A 25131-nucleotide genomic window follows, 5' to 3' on the forward strand; every position below is an offset into this window, starting at 1 on the left:
GCTGCAGCCCTATAAAGCCCTCATTAGACCACACTTAGAATATTGTTTTCAGTTCTGGTCGCCTCATTATAGGAAGGACATGGAAGCTTTAGAGAGGCTATGGAGGATATTTACCAGGATGCTGCCTGGACTGGAGGGAATTCTTATGAAGAAAGGTTGAAAGAGCTATGGCTTTTCTTATTGGAGCGAAGAAGGGCGAAAGGTGACTTGATAGAGGTGTACGAAATGCTGAGAGGTGTGGATAACCGGAGACTTTTTCCCAGGACAGAAATGGCTGTTATGAGGGTTCATACTTTTAAGGTGATTGGAGGAAGGTTTAGGGGAGATATCAGAGATATCAGAGACAGGTTCTTACACAGAGTGGTGGGTGCGAGGAATGCACTTCTGGCAATGGTAGTAGAGTAAGATACATTCGGGACTTTTAAGCAACTCTTGGATAAGCACATAGATGATAATAAAACGAGGAGTAATTAGGTTAGTTTGCTCTTAGAGTAGATTAAAAGGTCAGTGCAACAGGCTGAAGGGCCTGTATTGTTCTATATTCTTCCAATATAAATCAAAGTATTGGTAAAGGAGAGGAAGATTTGCATTGTGAAAGGATGCCAGTGAGAATGATAAAGGAGGAAAACAGCATGTTGTTGAAACAATTTGTTAACCAAGCAAATCCACTGTATTTTTTGAACTGAACCCAGGTCATTGTAGAGAAGGTATTTAGAGCAGGCAGTAAGGATTTGATTAATATGGTAAGAGAGAGAGGAAATCGAAGTTTGTGACTAGAGAGGAAAAACACAATAAAGTTGTTGGAGCGGAGCTAAATTTAATGAGAAAAATATTAGCAGAGGAGAAAAGGCAAGAACCAAGCTAGGAAACATGAGTGTCTTTATATATGAAGGGTAAAAGTTATCAATAGGTAATGAAGAAAGGCAAATGAAATAAGAGTCACCATGACAAAAAGTTGGAGTTGTACTTGAAGCATTGAATGCGAATGCAAAAAGCAGTCACAACCAACTTGGAGAGTGAAATATCTCCCTGAAGCTAGTATTACCATTACCAAGTCACCCTTTAGACATGCACAGTACATGGACTCTGACAACCAGCTCAGAGCCAGCCCCTCCAGTCAGCAGAATTCCTGTAATCCTGCTTATACAGTATGGAAACCGTCCCTTCCGTCCAACTCATCCATTCAGACCAGATATCCCAACCTAATCTTGTCCCATTTGCCAGCACTTGGTCCATATCCCTCCAAACTCTTCTTGTTCATATACCCATCCAGATGCCTTTTAAATGTTGCAATTGTGCCAACCTTCACCACTTCCTCTGGCAGCTCATTCCTTACACGTATCACCCTCTGCATGAAAAGGTTGCCTGTAAGGTGCCTTTTATCTTTCCGCTCTCATCCTAAACCTATGCCCTCTAGTTCTGGACTCCCCCACACCAGTGAAAAGACCTTGTCTATTTACCCTATCTATGATTTTATAAACCTTGAAAAGGTCACCCCGAGCCTCCGATGCTCCAGGGAAAACAGTCCCAGCCTGTTCAGCCTCTCTCTGTAGCTCAAATCCTTAAACCCTGGCAACATCCTTGTAAAAAGCTTTCTGAACCCTTTCAAATTTCACAATATCCTTCCAATAGGAAGGAGAATAGAACTGCGTGCAATATTCCTAAAGTGGCCAAACCAATGTCCTGTGCAACTACAACATGATCTCCCAACTCTTATACTCAATACTCTGACCAATAAAGGAAAGCATACTAAACACCTTCTTCACTAACATATCTACCTGCGACTCTACTTTCAAGGAAATATGAACCTGCACTCCAAAGTCTCTTTGTTCAGCAACACTCCCTAGGACCTTACCATTAAGTCCAACTCTGATTTGCTTTCCCAAAATGCAGCACCTCATATTTATCTAAATTAAACTCCATCTTCCACTCCTTAGCCCATTGGCCTATCTGATCAAGATCCCATCGTAATCTGAAGTAACTTTCTTTACTATCCACGACACCTCCAATTTTGGTGTCATCTGCAAACTTACGAACGATACCTCCCATGTACACATCCAAATCATTTATATAAATGACAAAAAGTAGTGGACCCAGCACCAATCCTTGTGGAAGGCCACTGGTCACAGGCCTCCAGTCTGAAAGCAACCCTCCACCACCAACCTCTGTCTTCTACCTTCGAGCCAGTTCTGTATCCAAATAGTTGGTTCCCCCTGTATTCCATGAGACCTAACCTTGCTAACAGTCCCCAATGGAGAACCTTAGTGAAAGCCTTACCAAAGTCCATATAGATCACATCCACCACTCTGCCCTCATCTTTCTTCAAAAAACTCATTCAAGTTCATGAGACATGATTTCACACTCCCAAGCCATGTTGACTATCCCTAAACAGTCCTTGCCTTTCCAAATACGTGCAAATCACTTCCCTCAGGATTCCCTGCAACAACTTGCCCTACACTGACGTCAGGCTCACCAGTCTATAGTTCCCTGGCTTCTCCTTACCATCTTTCTTAAATAGTGGTACCACATTAGCACCTCATCTGTGACTATCGATGTTACAAATATCTCAGTAAAGGGCCCAGCAATAAGTTCCCCTGCTTACCACAGAGTTCCAGGATGATTCGGGATAGTCAGCATGGCTTTTTGCGTGGGAAATCATGTCTCACAAACTTGCTTGAGTTTTTTGAAGACTTAACAAAGAAGATTGATGAGGGCAGAGCAGTAGATGTGATCTATATGGACTTCAGTAAGGCGTTCGACAAGGTTCCCCATGGGAGACTGAATAGCAAGGTTAGATCTCATGGAATGCAGGGAGAACTAACCATTTGGATACAGAATTAGCTCAAAGGTAGAAGACAGAGGGTGGTGGTGGAGGGTTGTTTTTCAGACTGGAGTCCTGTGACCAGTGGAGTGCCACAAGGATCGCTGCTGGGCCCTCTACTTTTTGTCATTTACATAAATGATTTGGATGCGCGCATAAGAGGTATAGTTAGCAAGTTTGCAGATGGCACCAAAATTGGAGGTGTAGTGGACAGCAAAGCGGGTTACCTCAGATTACAACAGATGGGCCAATGGGCTGAGAAGTGGCAGATGAAGTTTAATTCAGATAAATGCGAGGTGCTGCATTTTGGGAAAGCAAATCTTAGCAGGACTTATACACTTAATGGTAAGGACCTAGGGAGTGTTGCTGAACAGACACCTTGGAGTGCAGGTTCATAGCTCCTTGAAAGTGGAGTCGTAGGTAGATAGGATAGTGAAGAAGGCGTTTGGTATGCTTTCCTTTATTGGTCAGAGTATTGAGTACAGGAGTTGGGACGTTATGTTGCGGCTGTACAGGACACTGTTAGGAATATTGTGTGCAATTCTGGTCTCCTTCCTATCGGAAAGATGTTGTGAAACTTGAAAGGGTTCAGAAAAGATTTACGAGGATGTTGCCAGGATTGGAGGATCTGAGCTGCAGGGAGAAGCTGAACAGGCTGAGACTGTTTTCCCTGGAGCGTTGAGGCTGAGAGGTGACCTTATAGAGGTTTACAAAATTGAGGGGCATGGATAGGATAAATAGGCAAAGTCTTTTCCCTGGGTTCGGGGAGTCCAGAACTAGAGGGCATAGGTTTAGGGTGAGAGGTGAAAGATATAAAAGAGACCCAAGGGGCAACGTTTTCATGCAGAGGGTGGTATATGTATGGAATGAGCTGCCAGAGGATGTTGTGGAGGCTGGTACAATTGCAACATTTAAGAGGCATTTGGATGGGTATATGAATAGGAAGGGTTTGGAGGGATATGGGCCGGGCACTTGCACGTGGGACTAGATTGGGTTGAGATATCTGGTTGGCATGGACGGGTTGGATCGAAGGGTCTGTTTCCATGCTGTACATCTCGATGACTCTATGACCTGATCAGGTCCTGGGGAATTATCCATCTTTATGCATTTCAAGACGTCCAGCATGGCCTCGTGTGTGATGGACATTTTTCAAGATGTCACCATCTTTTTCCCTAAATCCTTTCTTTTCCATGTCCTTCTCCACAGTAAACACTGATGCAAAATACTTGTTTCGTATCTCCCTTAACTTCTGCGACTCCACACAAAGGCCACCTTGCTGACCTTTGGGGGGCCCTATTCTCTTCCTAGTTACCTTTTGTCTTTAATGTATTTGTCAAAACCCTTTGGATTCTCCTTAACCCTATTTGCCAAAGTTATCTCATGCCCCTGTTTTGCCCTCCTGATATCGCTCTGAAGTATATTCCTACTTCTAAGGATTCACTCGATCTCTCCTATCTATACCTGACATATGCCTCCTTTTTTTTTCTTAACCAAACCATCAAATTCTCTCGTCATCGAGCATTCCCTACACCTACCAGCGTTTCCTTTCACTCTAATAGGAATATACTGTGTCTGGATTCTCGTTATCTAATTTCTGATGGCTTCCCATTTTCCAGCTGACCCTTTACCTGTGAACATCTGCTCCCAATCAGCTTTTGATACTTGCTAATACCGTCAAAATTAGCCTTCCTCCACTTTAGAATTGGAGGTCTATCCTTTTCCGTCACTATTTTAAATCTAATAGAAATATGGTCGCTGGCCCCAAAGTGCTCCCCCAGTCATCTGGCCTGCCTTATTTCCCAAGAGTAGGTCAAGTTTTACACCTTCTCTAGTAAGTACATTTACATACTGAGTCAGAAAATTTTCTTGTACACACTTAACAAATTCCTCTCCATCTAAACCCTTAATACTATGGTAGTCCAAGTCTGTGTTTGGAAAGTTAAAATCCCCTACCATAGCCATCCTATTATTCTTACAAATGACTGAAATCTCCTTACAAATTTGTTTCTCAATTTCCTGCTGACAATTATGGTGTCTATAATACAATCCCATTAAGGTGGTCATCCTTTTCTATTTCTTAGTTGCACCGAAACAGCTTCCCTGGACATATTTTCAGGAATATCCTCCCAAAGTACAGATGTAATGGTAGGCCTTATCAAAAATGCCACTCTTTCCCCCCATCCCCCACTCTCTTGCCTCTCTTTCTGTCCTTCCTACAGCATTTGTATTTATATCTGTCAGCCAGGATTCACTGATTGATGCAGATTAACAGCCTCAATTGGGGAACTCATTCTTAAAGAGATCCCCTGATCAACGTCATTCTAATCACTGCATCCCTCCTCCTACTAATCTGGTAAGTAGACCTCATCTTTTTCTTATAACTTCCCCGAGACATTTTCGCCCAATGTATGGTTTCTCCAATATCTGACTCCGATGCAATGGTGTGATCCAGACCATCGCCTGTCTTCTGTGCATGGAGTTTCTTGGAATAAATTCCTCCTCCTCTTCAGGTGGTAATGTTATAGAGGCTGCGACATCACCAGTGCCATCTTGGACTCAGAAGTTTCTTCAATGCTACATGGAGAGGGTGATCCCACAGTTTTGGATTGCATTTCTGGGTATTCTGAAGGGTCAAGTATGTTTTTCTGCTGCCCCATTTGCGAGGTAGCAGCTTTTGTGTGAGCCACAAGTTTGTTGAGGACCACCTCACCTACCCAAACTTTGTATGTCACATGACCTGACCTTGCGTCAGCCTCGCTTCCTACACATGCATGGCCGTTTCCATGGTTTCAACATCAAACTTTGTACCCTCAGTAAACTGTCCCTCACATTTAGAGGAGACGTGTGGCTGGCATTGGCGTTCCTGATGCCAATTCATTCTCCCCCGCCCTCTGCAGTTATTTGAGGGGTGATCCTACAAACAAATAGGAACCGCAACAGTTGATATCTAGTGAAGCTATAGGTTGTTTTGTTAAGTCTGACTTCATCGTTTGGACTGCTCTTTCCAACAAGCCATTGGATCGCCCATGGATGGTATAAAGCTGTCCGAACATGCCAAATGCCATTCAACGTTTGAAAATACTCATTCATTGCTTGTAACTGATGTCCCATTGACTGTGACCAATATTTCTGGGAGTTCATGTATTGCAAACAATGCTCTTGGCTTTTCAATTCTCATCCCTGAGTTTGCCAAGGGAATTCAATGCATATCCAACCACTTTGAATGGGCATTGACAATGATTAAAAACATAGAGACCATGAAGGGACTGGCATCGTTGATGTGTATCTGAGTCCAAGGTTTACAGGGCTATTCCCTCGAATGTGGGGGAGATGCTGGGGTTAATGTTTATTCTTGTTGGCACTGCCAATATGGTGATATCAGCATTCAATCTTGGCTACCAGATATATCTTCGCTTTGGAAACCCCTGAATATCTGGCGGTGACCTTAACTTGGGATAATCACTCTTGCTCCCCACAATTATATGCTGTCCCCTACAGTGATCTGGTCTTGCCAGATCCAGAAAGATTTCAGCTGTGGTTGTGATAGCCGTTTTGTTTCTCCCATCACCGCAAGCTGTTTTAGTTTTGCCAGGATTGGATCTTCCTATGGCCACAGTTCGATATTGTCAGTAGTGACTGGAAGCACGTATCCAGAAAGTTTAAAACTAGAACGGACCCTTCCAGGAGCAGCACCACTGGTGGTGTATCTGCCACTGGGAGGTGGCTCCAGGCATCTGCATTTGCCAGTTGGCCTCCTGGACAGTGTCCCAATTATAATTGTAAGCACTGAAAATAAGGGCCCACTGTTGAATTCAACTAGAAGCTATGGGCGGCATGGCCTTGTCTTCTTTAAGTAGACCTAGCAGGGGTTTGTGATCTATTACTATTCCAAATTTGCTTGTGTCAAGGCATTAGTGGAACCTTCTCATACCAGAGAAGGCCACCAAACCTTCCTCCTCTATCTGGATGTATTTGTATTTGGCATCATCCAAAGTCCGGGAAGCATACGCTATCAGGTGTTCATCTCTGTTGGGTCACTGATGAGCCAACACTACCCCAATACTGTTCGCGAGGCATCGCGTGTCAGCACCACTTCTTGTTTGGGGTTATTATAGGCCAACACCTTAAACAACGATAGCTGCTTTTTCACTTTCCTAAATGCTACTTCTTGGTTACATGATCATTTTTAAGCCTGGCACTTTTTCAGTGGCAGGTGTCACGTTATGTCTGAATTTTCTGTAATAATTCACCAACCCAAGGAAAGACCTAAGCACCAGTACGGACATGGTAGCCTTTGATCACCCTCACTTTACCTGGTTTGCCTGGAATACACATTTTTCCCTTCTAAGTCATATCCCCACCTGGGAGAACTGTTTAAACACTATGTCCAAGTTCTCCAAGTGTTCTTTATTGATTTTCCCAGTTACTGGCATGTCAACCAGATAAATGGCAACTCTATCGTCCACTGGAAAAGAGTGCAAGCTGCTAATATCCCATATGGCAGTCTTGTATACTGGTATAAACCCTTCTAGCATACTTCTAGGACTCCGTGTCTATGCATGCTCATGTCCAGCTTGGTGAAAGATTCTTAGGGTTCTCAATGTGAGGGATTGGGCATTTATCCAATTACAAACAGCAGTTTACTATTTGCTTAAAATCCCCACAAAGGCAAACCAATCCATCTGACTTCATAGCTGCTGCAACTGCTGCTGCGCATTTCGCAAGCTTTACTGGTTTAATCATTCCTTCCCTTTCAGCCTCCTGATGTTTGCTCCTGCTTTTGCACATCAGGCACATGGCACTGGGCAGGTTCTGCAGAATCACAGAACTGCTTCCTGGTAGACATGTAAGGTAGCCTTGGCTCCTTTGATAGTCCCTGGACCTTCCTGAAAAACCTCTAGGATTTAATTAAGACTTCACTCAGGCGGTTTTTGTTCTGAAATATGTTGAGCCAAAAATTGTGAATCTTTCTCAACCAATTCTGTTCTATCAAGCTTGGGCCTGAGCCTTTTACTCGCCAGTGGAAACTGCACCAACTGCTTCTCATAGGAGACTGGAATCAAAGTTATATCTTAATCTGTAATGGTTCCCTGGCACATGTACTCACTTTGGCTGAGGTGTCGTGCAGACTTAAAGATTGATTTTGTCATCATTGATTCTCATTAGCCAGTTAGAACTGACAACTAGTTGTCTTAACCTCGTCAAAATTCCCATTATGGATTTCCCTAATTCTCGAACTGCTGAATCAAAACAATAGCATCTCAGGATCAAAAAGGATTAGGGTCATAATATTCCTTAACTGAACCAGTCAACTCTTGAAACATCTAAAGTGTAGTGCCTCAGGGAAAGTGAGGCTGCTAATGACCACAAATGCTGAAGGTTTGCAAGCAATCAGACAAATTGTTTGTAGCTTTTCATCTGCCCCAATATAATTTGCTTGGTAAAAATAATGCATTCTTTCCACATACTGGGCCCAGATTTCAATGGCAGGAGCACACAAGTCAAGCTTCCCAAATAAAGTTATGATGCCAGAAATACTTACCCCAACTCAAAAGTGACTATTTCAAAATAGATATAAGCTATATCTGTTCTGACTTTCTACTGCCTCTCTGACTAAACTGCTTGCCTAATATTTCATTTTGAATGAGTCGTAACACCCTTCGCTGAATACTGAAAGCCACATCAAAAGTTGTGTGCTGGAAAAGCACAGCTGGTCAGACAGCATCCGAAGAGCAGGAGAGTCGCCATTTCGAGCATAAGCTCATCATCAGGAATGTGGAGGGGGCAGGGCCCAAGGGGGTTGACAGATAAATGGGAGGGGGTGGGGCTGGCGGGAAGGTAGCTGAGAATGCGATAGCTAAATGAAGGTGGGGAGTGATGGTGATAGGTCAGAGTGGAGGATGGAACAATTAGATGGGAAGGAAGTTGGATAGGTAGGACAGTTCAAGGGAGTGGTGCAGAGGTGGGGGGGCGGGGTTAGATCTGGGATAAGGTGGGGGAGGGAAGATCAGGAAACTGGTGAAATTAACATTGATCCTATGCAGTTGAAGGGTCCCAAGGTGTTATTCTTCCTGGCGTCAGGTGGCTCGAATTTGGCCATGGAGGAGGCTCAGGACTTGCATGTCCTTGGCAGAGTGGGAGGGGAGTTGAAGTATTCGGCCAAAGGGGTGCGGGGTTGATTGGACCAATGTGTCTCGGAAATGTTCTCTGAAACGTTCCACAAGTTGGCATCCTGTCTCCGCAACGTAGATGACATCACATTGAGAGCAACGGACACAAGTAGTTGAGGTGTTTGGAGGTGCAGGAAAATTTTTGCTGGATGTGCAAGGATCCTTTGGGGCCTTGGATGGAGATGAGCAGGGAGGTGCAGCTTTTACACTTCTTGCGGTGTCAAGGGAAGATGCCGGGAATGGAGGGTGGTTATTGGGGGAGTGGGGTGTGGACCTAACAAGGAAATTGTGGCGGGAATAGTCTCTGCGGAATGTTGGTAGGGGTGGGGTAGGAAATACGTCTCTGGTGATGGGGCCTGACTGTAGGTGGTAGAAATGGCAGAAGATGATACGTTGTGTCCGTAGGTTGGTGGGTGGAAGGTGAGGACCAGAGAGTTTCTGTCCTGTTCCTGTTCCTTGGATGCTGCCTTACCAGCTGTGCTTTTCCAGCACCACACTTTTTGACTGTGATCTCCAGCATCTGCAATCGTCTCTTCAAGCTGAATAATGAAAACCAACAACTGGTCTCTGGTACAAAAACTGCATTTTCCTCCTCCTTACCTCAAGACCATGGTCTCAGACTGAAAAAAGGCAGGCTGTTTGCCAGTTCCTGCCTTAGTATCATAGAAGTCTACATTACAGGAAAAGGCCCCTCAGCCCTTCATCTCCAGGCCAGTAAAAACAACCATGGCACGGTGGCACAGTGGTTAGCACTGCTGCCTCACAGCGCCAGAGACCCGGGTTCAATTCCTGCCTCAGGCGACTGACTGTGTGGAGTTTGCACATTCTCCCTGTGTCTGCATGGGTTTCTTCCAGTCCAAAAATGTGCAGGTTAGGTGAATTTACCAAGCTAAATTGCCCGCAGTGTTAGGTGTAGGGGAATGGATCTGGGTGGGTGTGCTTTGGCGGGTTGGTGTGGACTTGCTGGGCTGTAGGGCCTATTTCCATACTTAAGTAATCTAAAAAAAAACCTAACTATCCAAATCCCATTTTCTAGATCTTAGCCTGTAGCCTTATAAGCTTTGGCATCACAAGTACACGTTTAAGTACCTATTAAATATTATGAGGGTTTCTGCCTCTACCAATATAACAGGCAGTGAGTTTCAGATTCCTACTACCCTCTTGGTGGGAAAAGGTTTTCCTCACATCTCTTCTAAATCTTCTGTCCCCTGTTTTAAATCTTTGCTGATGATCATTGATTCCTCCAACCAGGGGAGAGGTTTTTTCCAGTCTACTCCAATACCCTTAAAGTTTTGCACAATAATGTACACTCTCAATCTCCTCTGCCCTAAGAAAAGTAATCCAGTCTGTCCAATCTGTCTTCATATGTGAAACTCTCAGCCCAGACAACATTCTGGTCAACCTCCTCTGCACCATCTCCAATGCTATTACATCACTCGTATAATGTAAATTCCAGAAGTGCACACAGTACTCCAGCTGTGGGCTAACTTATGTTTTATACAGTTCCAGCTCCTTCCTGCTTTTAAACCGAATGCTATGCATGATCATTTTTAGAATGAACAAAAGACTTTTATGCATCCCAAAGTCTTAAAAACTTTTTAAGAGCTCTTCTTAAAAAAAAACTGAAAGGCATCAACATTTGAAATTATTTTAATGATGTTTTGTTAAATATCTAGTAATTGCAATATTTTTAAAATGTACACAATATTAGATTACAGTGTGGAAATAGGCCCTTTGGCCCAACAAGTCCACACCGACCCGCCGAAGCGTAACCCACCCACACCCCTACATTTACCCCTTACCTAACACAATGGGCAATTTAGCATGGCCAATTCACCTGACCCGCACATCTTTGTGATGGTGGGGGGAAACCGGAGCACCCGGAGGAAACCCACGCAGACACGGGGAGAACGTGCAAACTCCACACAGTCAGTCGCCTGAGGCGGGAATTGAACCCGGGTCTCTGGTGCTGTGAGGCAACAGTGCTAACCACTGTGCCAACGTGCTGCCCACCGTGCCGCCCAATATGTATTTATGATACCCAAACTGACACCCTACTTGGCAAATGCAGACTAGCTGTAGCATACCACCTTGTGGAGATGGATTTGTTGTGAAGTTAACAGTAACTTCTAAGGTAGAGATATACTCTAGGTTCAAAGTGGATTATATTGTAGATATTTTCCTGTACAGAGACATTATGATGTACCTTTGGAATAGGTAGAATCTGAACTCAGAACTCTTGGCTAAGAGGTAAGAGCTCTAACACGACAGGACAAGGACCATCTTAGTGATACTGCAGCTATTTTCTAATCAACCCGTTCAGAGATGTTGTTGCACATCTCTGGGGCAAATTTGACTTGAACACAGGTCTCCTGGCTCAGAGGTAGGGATACTAGCACTCCCTGCAAGAACCTTTGGGGGATATTGTATTGGTTGCCTTTTATATCTAGTATCTGATACTTAATTCCGTTGATTGAAATAGGACTAATTATCAACAGCTAATTATGATGGGCATACAATCTAATATCACACATTTTACTCACAGCATGTGACTAATTTCTGTCCTGTATTCAATTTTATTTGTTCTGACTATTCCAAAAGGTTGAAGGAATTGTGTCAGCAGAGTATGAACTAGAGTACATACTGCTTGAAGGGCATTGCTTTGATGTGACCACGGGTCAACCTCCCAGAGGATTACAATTCACCCTGGGAATGAAGCATAACCCAGTTATAGTGGACACTATAGTGATGGCTAATCTGGTAAGTTGGAGAATTGTTAGCTGTTTTCCCTCTAATACCTTCCTACATTGTCCACTAATGATGCTAAGTTGGTGTTTGATTTCCAAAGCATTGTAAAAATCCCAGAATTCAATGTTGTCAGATCTAATGATTAATTTTCCATCCTGGTGATACTTGATAACAAGGGAAGAAGATCATCACCTATTACATTAAACAGTTGGAAAGATGGGTTATAGAACATAGAACATAGAACATAGAAGGATACAGCGCAGTACAGGCCCTTCGGCCCTCGATGTTGCGCCGACCGAATCCTACCTAACCTATACTAGCCCAATAACTTCCAAATGCCTATCCAATGCCCACTTAAATGACCATAAAGAAGGAGAGTTCACCACTGATACGGGCAGGGCATTCCATGAACTCACAACCCGCTGTGTGAAGAATCTACCCCTAACATCTGTCCTATACCTACCACCCCTTAATTTAAAGCTATGTCCCCTAGTAACACCTGACTCCATTAGCGGTAAAAGGTTCTTAGTATCTACCCTATCTAAACCCCTAATCATCTTATACACTTCTATCAGATCTCCCCTAAACCTTCTCTTGCACCTTATCTTGACTTGAACTTGAGAAAACTCTCATCAAGGAAGTTTTCAATCCTTCTCAGTTGTAGTGGTGTTGGATATTGAACTCACAGCGGTGGAGTTTCACAAACCTATTGACTCATCTGCCATTGGCAAAGCTCAATGTAGTAACACCATATTGCCTGAAACCTTAAACCACAGGAAGCCAGCTTCCTGCAGCAGCTACAACAACTCCTCTGGATCCATCCTGCAGGAGGGAGGATAAAAGATTCATTTGTGGGAATGGACACACAATATGAACTGAAGAGCATGATTATAAAGTGGTTGCAATTACACAGCTGAGAGGGAACATTGGTCTGGATAATGGATAGGAACAAATTTTCCCATTAGTGGAAGTATCAAAATTTAAGGTGATTGGAAAAAGATGAAATGACAACATGAGGAAAAACAATTTTTCATGCAATGGATGGTTAAGATCTGGAATCCACTGTCTGAGAGTGTGTTGAAGGCAGGGCCAATTGAGGCTTTCAAGAGCAAATTGGATTATTAACTGAGAAGGAAGAGCACTCAAGGTAACAGGAGATGTTGAACGAGATGAATTGCTGCTTCAGAGAGCTAACATAAACATTGGTTGAATAGCCTCATTTGTGTTGCAACCATTCTATAATGGTTCTCCAATGCTCCAAAATATGTATGATTTAGAGTTTGTGACCCAGGGCAACTGTGGTAATTGCAACAACTATTAGGATATCACTCTAATGAGAAATCCATGCTCATGTTGCCCTCATCAAGCTGCAGATATTGGCTACATGCATCTACCCTGAATCTGAGTGTAAGGTCAGACCTAAACGATCTACACTTGGCACAATCTTCTCAACCTGCAGCTGCAACAGAAATGCCATGAACAAAGGAGAGCAAGATAAATCTTACCAAGGTATTCAACCCATGTAAGCACTTAATGTCTTTTTAATTGAAAACAAAAAATGGTGGAGATCACATGGATGAGGCAGCATTCATGGAGAAAAAGCAAGCTAGTGTTCCGAGTCTAATGATTCTTTATCTAGACTCAAAATGTTAAGCTTTCTTTTCTTCCATGGATGCTGCCTGACACATTGTGATCTCCAGCATTTTTTGTTTTCAGTTCAGGTTCCAGCATTTCCAGTAACTTGCTACTATTAGTCTATTTAAGCTGCTGGAGCAAATTGTTGCCTGCTGTATGATCTAATTTTTCCAAGAAAACAAATAGATAAGGTCAAGTTTATTGGGACAATATTGGAATCCTTTGAGATCTGCAAATGGGGTTGTGTTCTAACACCAAAACTCTTCAGGACATTATTTTCTTTGTTGCTTAAGACCATCAATAGAGGGTGTTTACTAGCGTACCAGAACTGACGAAAAGCTGGTCAACCTTGTTTGCCTTGGATCCAAGAAATAGGAATGTCAAGTGCTCATCTGAGCATTATTTTCTACTGACAATGCTGCACTAATGCCCCATTATCAAAGTACATCTTCAGTGGCAAGTGGATAGACCCTCTTATCCTCTCAAATCTTCCTTTCCAGTGGTTGGTTATATCAGAAGCATCAAGAAGACAAACATCATGGTTCAGGATGTTGTCTTTGCTACATTTATAAGCATTGACAATATTATTGGCATGTTTTTGACACTTTCACAATCATCGACATCTGTCACTTGATAGTAAAATTCAACATCCATTGTAAGAGCTCCAGTTGCGATATCCAAGTTGTGTAAAAGAACGTGAGAACAATAGAACTTAATTGACAACACCAATTAGCATTTACCAAGTTTGCTTCCTCCACAGTGGTGAAACATGGACATCGTATGGTAGACAGGGGAAAATGGCTTATGTTCACTCCAGTCATGCTGTCTTCCAACTCTTTCCATCAAGCGGAAGATACAGAAGTTTGAACACATGCTCCAACAGGTTCAAGAACAGCTTCTTCCCTGCTGTTATTCAATTGCTGAACGGACCTCTCTTTCTTCATTTAACGTTGATCTTGCTTTGCAGCCATAACCTTGTATACCTCACTATCTAAGCACCCTATCATCTGTATGCCTTTACTTGCTATGACCTGCTGCTCAAAAAAAAAGTTTCACTGTACTGAGATACATGTGACAATAATAAATCAAATCAAGTTAAATATTAGCAAAACAAAATGACCAACACACAGAATTATCATGCTCTAGGATCTATCAGTGTCCATGATTCCTGCACTGGTTCAGCCATGTTTATGAAATGGACGATGAGCCTCTACACAGTGAACTGGACACTGACTCTGACTCTCCATGCATCCATAACTCTACCAAAAGGACACCTGCAAGAAGACATGAAGATGGCAGACATTGATATTGACAACTGTGACCTCTGGAGACTGACTGGAAGGATATTGAAAGAGATGGGCAAAACCAAAATTAATTGGTCTGAGAAGAGGGCCCAAAAAACAGAGGCCAGCCAATAGTGTTCTTTGCAGGCCACTGTCTTCATCTGTGGCAAATGTGAAAGAGTCTACAAGGCAATGTTCCCCCTGATTTTTCTCCTTCCTGCATGTGTATTTCTGAGGTCCATGCACAGCAGCAACTTCTGAAAACACAGGTCATGCAGGGGCATGATGATTGACAGTACGTGGGGCTTCCAAGTGGTTGTGTGTGTTGGATTGCATCTTAGAAGAAATGTTGCTGCTAGACCAGAGTGAGGCAGTTGAGACACATCAGGTGCAACCATCATCTTATGAGTTGCAAGGCTGCTGCCATGGCAAAACTATAACCCCATATTATAAAATGGTATCACTTGATTCACTTTGTGCTACAATGAGAAATTTACTGGTAATGCTAAATTTATTATAATAAGTCTATTTCTTGTAATTTTGTCATCATTTCTGTGTGAACCAAGTCGATTTTTAAGTCAGCCCCTCATCTATATTGCAAAGCATCAACGAAATGACAAAAACGGTGGTTTTGCCTTGCACAGAAAAGATTTTGTTAACTTCAGATTTCATTTTTAAAGGGTTACTTTCAGCTAAAAGCAAATCCAGGCACTTGGTTGCTTCGCTTACGCAAAGGGAGATCTAGCAATATCTACCAGATATTTATGTAAGTAAAACCATATGAAATAAATGTTACCTTATCACCAACCACAAGTTGGTAAAATTTTGTTTCCACACAAGTGATACACAATGTTAAGAGTCATTTAATAGGTAAAATAATTTGTGGTTGCATTGGCTTTGTGGTGAATGTAATTGGTTTGTGAATTTTGTGGAGTGGTTCTGTGGATGCTCCAAAGAAGTAAATAACCTTTACACTCAAGCAGTGATCAATCTCCTGCCTGAGTCAATTGATAACTTTTGGCCAAAAAGTCCAAACGCTTTGTGCTTACTTGGTGAAAGATTACTCATTGATACAGTCATAGAATAGCTTGATCTTCTTCAAGTTATTGAGGCTGTGGGAATTAATGATGACTTTCTTTCACTATGTTAAAAATCACACAACACCAGGTTATAGTCCAACAGGTTTAATTGGAAGCACACTAGCTTTCAGAGCGACGCTCCATCAGGTGATTGTCATTATGATTGACAATCACCTGATGAAGGAGCGTCGCTCCGAAAGCTTGTGTGTTTCCAATTAAACCTGTTGGACTATAACCTGGTGTTGTGTGATTTTTAACTTCGTAAACCCCAGTCCAACACCGGCATAAGACCATAAGACATAGGAATGGAAGTAAGGTCATTCGGCCCATCAAGTCCACTCCGCCATTCAATCATGGCTGATTGCCATTTCAACTCCACTTACCAGCATTCTCCCCGTAGCCCTTAATTCCTCGAGACAACAAGAATCTATCAATCTCTGCCTTGAAGACATTTAGCGTCCCGGCCTCCACTGCACTCCGTGGCAATGAATTCCACAGGCCCACCACCCTCTGGCTGAAGCAATGTCTCCGCATTTCTGTTCTGAATTGACCCCCTCTAATTCTAAGGCTGTGTCCACGGGTCCTAGTCTCCTCGCCTAATGGAAATAATTTCCTAGCGTCCACCCTTTCCAAGCCATGTATTATCTTGTACGTCTCTATTAAGTCTCCCTTCAATCTTCTAAACTCCAATGAATATAATCCCAGGATCCTCAGCCGTTCCTCATATGTTAGACCTACCATTCCAGGGATCATTCGTGTGAATCTCCGCTGGACACGTTCCAGTGCCAGCATGTCCTTCCTGAGGTGTGGGGACCAAAACTGGACACAGTACTCCAAATGAGGCCTAACCAGAGCTTTATAAAGTCTCCGTAGCACATCTCTGCTTTTATATTCCAACCCTCTTGAGATAAGTGACAACATTGCATTCGCTTTCTTAATCACGGACTCAACCTGTATGTTTACCTTTAGAGAATCCTCGACTAGCACTCCCAGATCCCTTTGTACTTTGGCTTTACTAATTTTCTCACCATTTAGAAAGTAGTCTATGCTTTTATTCTTTTTGCCAAAGTGCAAGACCTCGCATTTGCTCACGTTGAATTCCATCAGCCATTTCCTGGACCACTCTCCCAAACTGTCTAGATCCTTCTGTAGCCTCCCCACTTCCTCAGTACTACCTGCCTGTCCACCTAACTTTGTATCTTCTGCAAACTTGGCTAGAATGCTCCCAGTCCCTTCATGCAAATCATTAATATATAATACAAATAGCTGTGGCCCCAACACTGAACCCTGCGGGACACCGCTCGTCACCGGCTGCCATTCTGAAAAAGGTTGGTGGGCCTGTGGAATTCATCTCCAAATCATTCATCCACTATGAATTTGAGAGTACTGAGGTGGCTGGGCCAGTCTGATGCTGGATCCACACACTCTCGCTGAAGCAGGATTGGTGAGATACGCAAGTTTTTTTGCATGCTTACTTCACTGTTTGTGTTGGCCTCCATCTAGGTGCTCAAAATGGATGGCATCATCATGAAAGCTCCTTTTCCAGTTTGGGAATCTTGGGTTAGAAATTACCACAACTAAATGGGGATCTTGCATTTTTTCAGGGAGGTTCTGAGGACATCCTTGAATTAAGTGTTTTCTCTGAGCCTCTGGTAACCACCTGCAGTGAAGGAGCTCAAGACAGGAAAATTGTGTTGGAGGTTTTGTATCAGGCATGTGAAAAATGTGACCTGCCAATGGAACTGATTGATTTCAATCACTACCTGAATGCTAGAAATGTTGACCTGAGAAAGGACACTGATATTGTACAAACATTATTTGCAGTTTTTCAGCTAAAGTGTGAATGTTGTTCATGATTTGCTGCATTTGGACATGAGTTGCTTCAGTTTGAGGTGTCATGAATGATGCTGAAGATTGTGCAATCATTAGCAAATATCTCTTTTTCTGACTTCATGATGGGTGAAAGATCTTTGATGAAGCAGCTGAAGATGGATGGGCCTAGAACAATACTCTTAGGACCTCCTGCAGAGATGTCCAGGAGCTGAGATGACTGATCTCCAACAACCATAACCATTATCCTTTGTGTCATGTGTGACTCCAACCAATGGAGAGTTTTCCTCAATTGCCATTGACTCCAATTTTGCTAGGGCTTCTTGATACCACACTCAGCCTAAGGTGGCCTTGATGTTAAGCCAAATAACTCTCACCTGTACAATCATCTCTTTCTTTCCATGTTTGAACGAAAGTCATAATGGAGTCAGGAGTTGTGTGGATTTGCCAGAATTCAAGCTGAGAGTCAGTGAACAGGTCTTTGTTAAGCAAGTGCTTGTGCATGAATTATAAAAGCTAGCATCCAAGTTTAGTGGAGAATAAAATTAAATTAAATGTCAGCATTTATTTCAAAGTAAATGGAACATAAGAGTAGGGAGGTTTTGCCAAATCTGTACAAGGCCATAGTTAAACTATAGCTGGAATGCTGTTTTGGACCCTTTATCTAAGAAAAGTCAGTTTATTAAGCTGATACCAGTATGGAGGAACTTTCTTCCAAGGAGAGGTTGAGTAATTGGGCCTTTACTCATTGGAATTTAGAAGAATGATAGATGACCACCTTCAACATCCAAAATTGTTTTTAGACTTGACTTTCAGAGGGTGGGTGAAAGCAGGTGGTGAGATGCAATTTATATGGGTTTCAGCAAGGTCTTTTACAAAATTTCACAAGGAAAACTGATAAAGAAGAATTCATGAGATTCAGAGTAGCCTGACACATTGGAACCAAAATTGATTTAGTGACAGGAGATAGAGAGTGGTGGTAGCCATCTGTTTGTGTGACTGCAGCCCGATGTGCAGTGGCATATGACAGGGATCCATGCTGGTACCCTTATTATATGTGATATTCATAAATGATGTAGGTGAGAATGCTGGGAGTAATGATAAGTAAGTTTGTGGATGGCACAAAGATTGTCCATGTGGTTGACAGTGAAGAGGAAGGTGTTAAGTTACAGAAGGATATAAATGGATCGGTCAGAAGGGCAAATCAATGTCAGATGAACTTGACTCTGTTAAATGTGAGGTGATGCACTTTAGAAGACGGAACAAAACAAGAGTACTCAATGAATGGCAAGACACCAAAAAGCTCAAAGGAACAAAGGAATCTTGGGGTGCTTGTCCACTGATCCCTGAAGGTGACAGGGCAGGTTAATATAGTTAAGAAGGCATACAGAACACTTGTTTTTATCAGTCGTGGTATTGATTATAAGAGCAACTGAAGTTTTACGGAAGTTTTGTAAGGCCGTAGCTGGAGTAATGTGTGGTCACCACATTATAGGAAAGATGTGATTGCACGAGAAGGAGTGCAAAGGAGATCTACCAGGATGTTTTTAAGATGTAGTATTTCGGCAATAAAAAGAAGCTGGATAAGCTCAGATTATTTTCTTTGGAGCAGGGAATGTTGAGAGGGGTCCTGATAGAGATGTATATGATTGAGGGGCACAGACAGGGTGAATAGAAAGCAACTGTTCCTAGTAGTCGAAGGGTCAATAACAAAGGGGCATAATTTTAAGTGAAAGGTAGGGTTTTGAGAGATTTTAGGAAAAGTTTCTTTACCCAGAGTATGGTAAGAGTGTGATATTCACTGCCTAGGAGGGCAGTTGAGGCAGGAAACCTCATAACTCTTTAAAAAGTACTTGAATGAGCACTTGAAGAATCATACCATTCGAGGCTGTGGGCCCAGTGCAAGAAAATTGGAACTTGTGTGTTTAGTAGTATATTTTTGGCAGTACAAACTTGAGAGACCAAAGGACCTTTCTGTCCTCTATGATGCCACTCTACTATTTCCTGCTAGCGTGTGACTCCATCTTCTAATTTATGTCATTTCCAGGGTCCAAATTGTTTTGATAATAGTGTGTGATATCATTGGTGATCAGTTGTAATCTCTCCTGCAGGCATGAAGGCACAGATTCTCCCGATGTTGCAGATGATGTTGTTGTAGTACTGAACAGTTTCAAAAGCAAAATCCTCAAAGTTCAGGTAGGTAAATACAATTGTGAATATGTCATAAGTAGTTCCTCGTTTGTATAATTTGATTTTATCTTTGGACAGTTTGTTTGTGATAAAATCATCTCATTGAACATGACACTTGACTCTCGCAGGGCTGATTTTGAAAAATACAGCAATAATTCTGTTAGTTTAAGAAAACAGGCACCTATTGTGTTTTTCAAATTTGGAATCTTGATATTGAGATGGCGCAAATTTTGACCAAGCTGTTAGTGTGCACTGAATTATTTCCTTGTGACCCTAAGCTGACAATTGACTGAAGCCCCCACTTCACCTTGATCAATTGTACTATGATGAAATCTGTAACCCTAGCATCATCCTTTCCCCGAAAACTGTTCATTTGTAAGTGTGGGGTGATAATAGAAGCCAAATTGAAAAAGAAAACTTCCATCCATGTGGGTGGTCTGCCCGTTTTTAATTTCAATCTCTGCAGCCAGTGCTGCAGCAGAAATCAGCAAAAGTCTTGTCATTGTTAAAGAATCACTGAGTTGTTTACAGTACATTTGGACCATCGAGTCCATGCTGGTTCTCTGTAGATCCGTGCAGTCACTCCCATTCCTCATTCTCTCCTTGTAGAGCTGCAAATTTATTTCTTTTATAGATCCATCTGATTCCTTTTTGAGATCATTGACCATATCTGATTGCACCACCCTCATAGTTAGGAGAGTTTCACATCATTTCCACCCACCTCAGAGAAGGAGTTTATTTCACTTCCAACATCCTGGCTTGATTGACAGTTCTGGCTTTTGATCTCTATTATGTATTTTTGCACAAAATAAGTGGTTTCAAATGATTTTGGATTCATATATTGAAACTTTAAAAAGATTGAATAACTAGCAGTTTAATTCTCTGTAGCCTAGTGGAATGTTTTTAATATTGTGAAATGTTACGAGTGAATTACTTGTGAAATGTATAACACATCTAATTGCCACCCTTGGCTTCATTGTTTTGTCCTGTATGTAGGAGAAAAAAGGACTGTATTTTAGCATGCAGAACCTTGGAGGTTGATGAGAAGCTGACCTTGACATTAGGGACATGAGAGGCCATCCAGGGAGTTTGAATGGGGTAAGGTAGTATGGGTGGACGTTTGGAGAAGTGAGCAAACTGAATTCCCTAACATGCACGTACTTGGAATTTAATAATACCATTAATGATTTTCTTCTGCCTTTTTCTCAAATTATGGGTTAATTTTGACAGGAATTTAAGGTACATAAAGCTTATACTACAGGCTGCTTACTCTGTGAGATAACTGCTATGATGAGGCATTAGACATGACAATAAATTGCGGCTTGGGACGCTAGTAGGTTAAAGCAGCATCTCTATCAGCAGTTCACTTTTTCCTGTACTTTCTGACATTCCACAGATCAGTCTCAATCTGATTTAACTATGAGCTGCTGATACAGTGGAATGACTGTATTAGCTAAATTGGGCTGAAAACAAAAACTGCGGGCAATCAGAGTAGGCCAGGCAGCATCCATGGAGAGAAAGCAAGCTAATGTTTCGAATTCAAATGGTTCTTCATCAGAGCTGGCGTGAAGTGTGGAGGGAGTGGCATTTATTCAAGTAGTAATGGGGGAGGTGGAGTGCTGGAGGAAAAAGTTCAGAAATTGGGAAAGAATTTAGAACATTTATAGGATTGGTGTGTATTGTTCGACACTCTTCTTTGTCCTCTGGTTTCTTTGCTTTCAAAAGGGCTGCACGGTGGCTCAGTGGTTTGCACAGCTGCCTCACAGCACCAGGGACCTGGGTTTGATTCCAGCCTCAGGCTCTGCTGGAGTTTGTATATTCTCCCCGTCTCCGCATGGGTTTCCTCCTGGTGTTCCAGTTTACTCCCACAATCCAAACTTGTAAAGGTGAATTGGTCATGCTAAAATTGCCCATACTGTTCAGGGATGTGTCGGTTAGGAGCATTAGTTAAGGGTAAATGTAGAGTAGTAGGGGAGTGGTTCTGGGTGGGTTACTGTTCGGAGGGCTGGTATGGACTTGTAGAACAGAATGGCCTGTTTTCACACTGTAAAGATTCTATGATTCTATGAAAATCCCCTTTACCTTCTCCTATGTTGGGTGGATATCTTCCATTCATCTATTTGGTGACCCAGGTATGATGCACTTGACACCATGAAGCAACTCTTGTGCTTCTTAGTTTCATCCATAATCCTGAAGTTAACCTCAAAATTTGTTTAATGCTACAGCATGCTGTTTCTCACTTTCTGTTAATTAGAATATCACTGAAGAAGCTGCACATGCCTTCCATCTTGATTAGTTTCTGCTCCATGACATGCAGGATCTGTTTGTGTGGAGTTTGCTTGTTCTCACCATATCTTCATTGTTACCACTGGGTGCTCCAGTTTTGTCCCACAGTCCAAAGGTGTGCTGGTTAGGTGGATTTACTGTGCTAATTTGCCCCATAGTGTCCAGAGATGTCAGACTAGATGCCATGGTAAATACAGGGATCTGGGTGAGCTACTCTTTGGAGGATCAGTGCAAATTTGCTGAGCTCAGTGACTTCTTTCTGCACTGTAGGGATTCTATGATTCCAGTTCCCCTGACTTGATGTTGCTCCAATTGTCCCTGACTCAATGAAGCTCCAACCTCTACTGACTCAATAAAAATCCAACTTCCCCCGAAACAATGCCGCTGAATGATCCTTGCCAATCTTCTGAGTCCAGCCAGTTGGAATGCAGTGTTGCTTAGAAAACTCTGTGGAAGTCCTGTATGCACCCCCACCCCTCCCTCCACATCACGAGCTGCCGAAGGTGAGTTTAGATCCAGTGTGAGTGTTAGTGAATGGGTAGGGTTCTGGAAGGTTAGGTAAGTCAGTAGATGGTAGAGTGAGTGAGTTGGCCGACGGAAATGTTGATAAAAGGGAAATATTTCACAATAATCCATTGCAGTGGCATTTTGCAGACAGCATTTTTAAACTCCACATCTAGGCCATCATGGAGAGGACTACACTGACTTGCAACCCAATATGTTATTTACAATGATATCCTCTGTTAATGCACTGTGCACATAGAGCAACCTGTCAAACTGCTTAAACTTCCTCAAAATCAACTTTTAAAAGTTGCCAACAGTGTGTCTGATGTTCTTCAGTCCTTAACATCATCAAATAACTATAAGAAATAATTCCAATCCAATCTAATGGCCATCTTTCTTATGTGTCACACACTAAGTAAGACTAACGCATGTTAATCTGCAAGCAGCCATTAGTTGACTAAATATTTAGACCTCCGCATCAGACAGGCACTCAACTGTATACTATAATCTCTCTTTTGATAGTTTCAGCCCTCTTACTGGCATAACCTAAATAATGGCTGTCACCATAAGGGCTGGCAACATCTCCTCCATGAGGGATGTCCTGCTTCCCTATAAATAATTTCTGCTGGCACTAGTTGTGCAGCATCATCTGCAAGTCAAGACAGAAGAGTATCACTGATTATATGTATATGTTTATGTTTAAGTGATGCATGCCGAAGTAACTGTCAACCTGTGGTACACGTGAAGATTTATCGCCGATCTTCACTCCACATGTGAGATCATTAACTTCTTGTGTCGTTATATCCAGCTCCTCTGATGACAGTTTTGCCATGAGCTTCTGTAGCTATTTGTTCCCAACACCTCATGTTTCTGGAGGGTATCCTGACACTTTGCTCCTTGTTGAATATATGAAACACCTTCTAGCTCTGCTGGCAATATTTCCAGTGTGATGCAGGAAGTACTTCCTCAATGTTCCCTGGTCTGTCATTCTTCGCTTTTTCAATTGTAGAATGTCTTCTATACCATGCTCAAGGTCTGATGCACCTGCCCTGATTTAGTACAGCTGGCTGTCAATGGATAACTACCTCTTGATTTTGGGCTCTCTGCTTATGAATGCAGACAATAGATTGCATGTTGAAATCTCAAAAAGGTTGGTGGGCTGTCTGCAGTGCATTTAATAGTTGCAGGTTACTTGAGCACTCTGTTTCTATGCATCATTTTAGAGCTATCCAATTTAACCCCAGTAAGTCCATGTAAGGATCAGACAGCAACAATGTGAACTTATGATGGGGAAAAGTACTTGATCAATCTGCTGGAATGTTTTGAGGATGTAACTGGTAGAATGGATAAGAAGGAACTAGTGGGCATGCTTTACTTGGATTTTCAGAAGGCTTTCAAAAAGATCTCACATAAGAGATTATCGTTTAAAATTAAATTGCATGGGACAGGAGGTTATGCACTGAAATGGATTGAAGTAGATTAGAAGTGGCATGGTGGCACAGTGGCACAGTTAGCATTGCAGTCTCACAGCACCAGGGATCTGGGTTCGATTCCAGTCATGGGCATTTGTCTGTGCAGTGTTTGCATATTCTCCCTCTACTTGCATGGGTTTCTGTTGGTTACTCCAGTTTCCTCCCATAATCCAACAAGGTGCATGTTAGGTGGATTGGCCACGTAGTATCCAGGAATGCAAAACTGTGGAATTAGCCATAGTTAATGCATGGTTATAAGGTTAGGGTGGATGAGTGGATCTGGATGGGATGCTGTTCAGAGGTCAGATGCTGAATGCCCTGTAGGGATTCTTTAAAATATAATGTAGGGATTCTTTGAGAACTATTGGATGGACAGAAAACAGAGTAGGAATAAACTGATCTTTTTCTGAGTGGCAGAGAGTGACTAATGGGGTACTGCAATGATCAGTGCAATGATCCCACCTATTCACAATATACATTAATGATATTATTATGGATCAGGCCAGACCCCTCAAAACATTTCAAAGAACTCGTCCAGACCCTAACTTCGCTAGTTGTTTTCAACAGATGTAATGCAAATATTTCAGCAGAGATGCACCTGGTCAAACTACTTAGTTTTAAACAAAACAGAATGTATTTATTGAATGAAACACAAGCAAAACATCGAATAACTTAACCTATCTGAAAACCCAACAGATTATTTAAACTTAATGATGCAACAATCACCTTGGCACAAAAGGTAAAATAAGACACAGGTTCTTACAGGAGAGAAGTCAGAGAGAGAGGAGGATCAGCATAGACCTGCTTCTTTAGATCTAGTAACCTTTTCAACATTACTGCTTAAAAACTAAACCAGACCAGACCAAAGCTGAGCTGGAAGAACTGGCCGCTCCCCTTTCATTGTACAAGTGTTTTTTTTAAACATGAAAACCTGTTTCCTGAGGCAGTATCAGTTAGCTTTAATGAATCTAGCCCCAAAACCCTTCAAGTTAGACTTCAGAGTCTATGTCTTTTATTACCTCTCTGAAAAGCAAATAAGCACAACATAGTCTTCTTAAAGGAGCAGTATCGTCATGTTTTATACTTTAAGTTTGCAGATAATACAAAGTAGAC

At 42.3% G+C, this 25131-nt stretch overlaps 1 protein-coding gene across 2 annotated transcripts in view; it reads left to right on the forward strand.

The window, feature by feature from the left end:
• Positions 1 to 25131, forward strand: part of uggt2 (UDP-glucose glycoprotein glucosyltransferase 2) — a 372492-nt gene that overhangs the window by 283126 nt on the left and 64235 nt on the right. For both annotated transcript variants that reach the window (XM_060826541.1, XM_060826542.1), the window contains exons 29-31: positions 11593 to 11751; positions 15338 to 15423; positions 19678 to 19762. In XM_060826541.1, the coding sequence (XP_060682524.1) occupies positions 11593 to 11751; positions 15338 to 15423; positions 19678 to 19762 (330 nt within the window). The remainder of the gene's footprint in view (positions 1 to 11592; positions 11752 to 15337; positions 15424 to 19677; positions 19763 to 25131) is intronic.

This window comes from Hemiscyllium ocellatum, chromosome 6 (genome assembly GCF_020745735.1).
Source record: "Hemiscyllium ocellatum isolate sHemOce1 chromosome 6, sHemOce1.pat.X.cur, whole genome shotgun sequence".
Lineage (NCBI taxonomy): Eukaryota > Metazoa > Chordata > Chondrichthyes > Orectolobiformes > Hemiscylliidae > Hemiscyllium > Hemiscyllium ocellatum.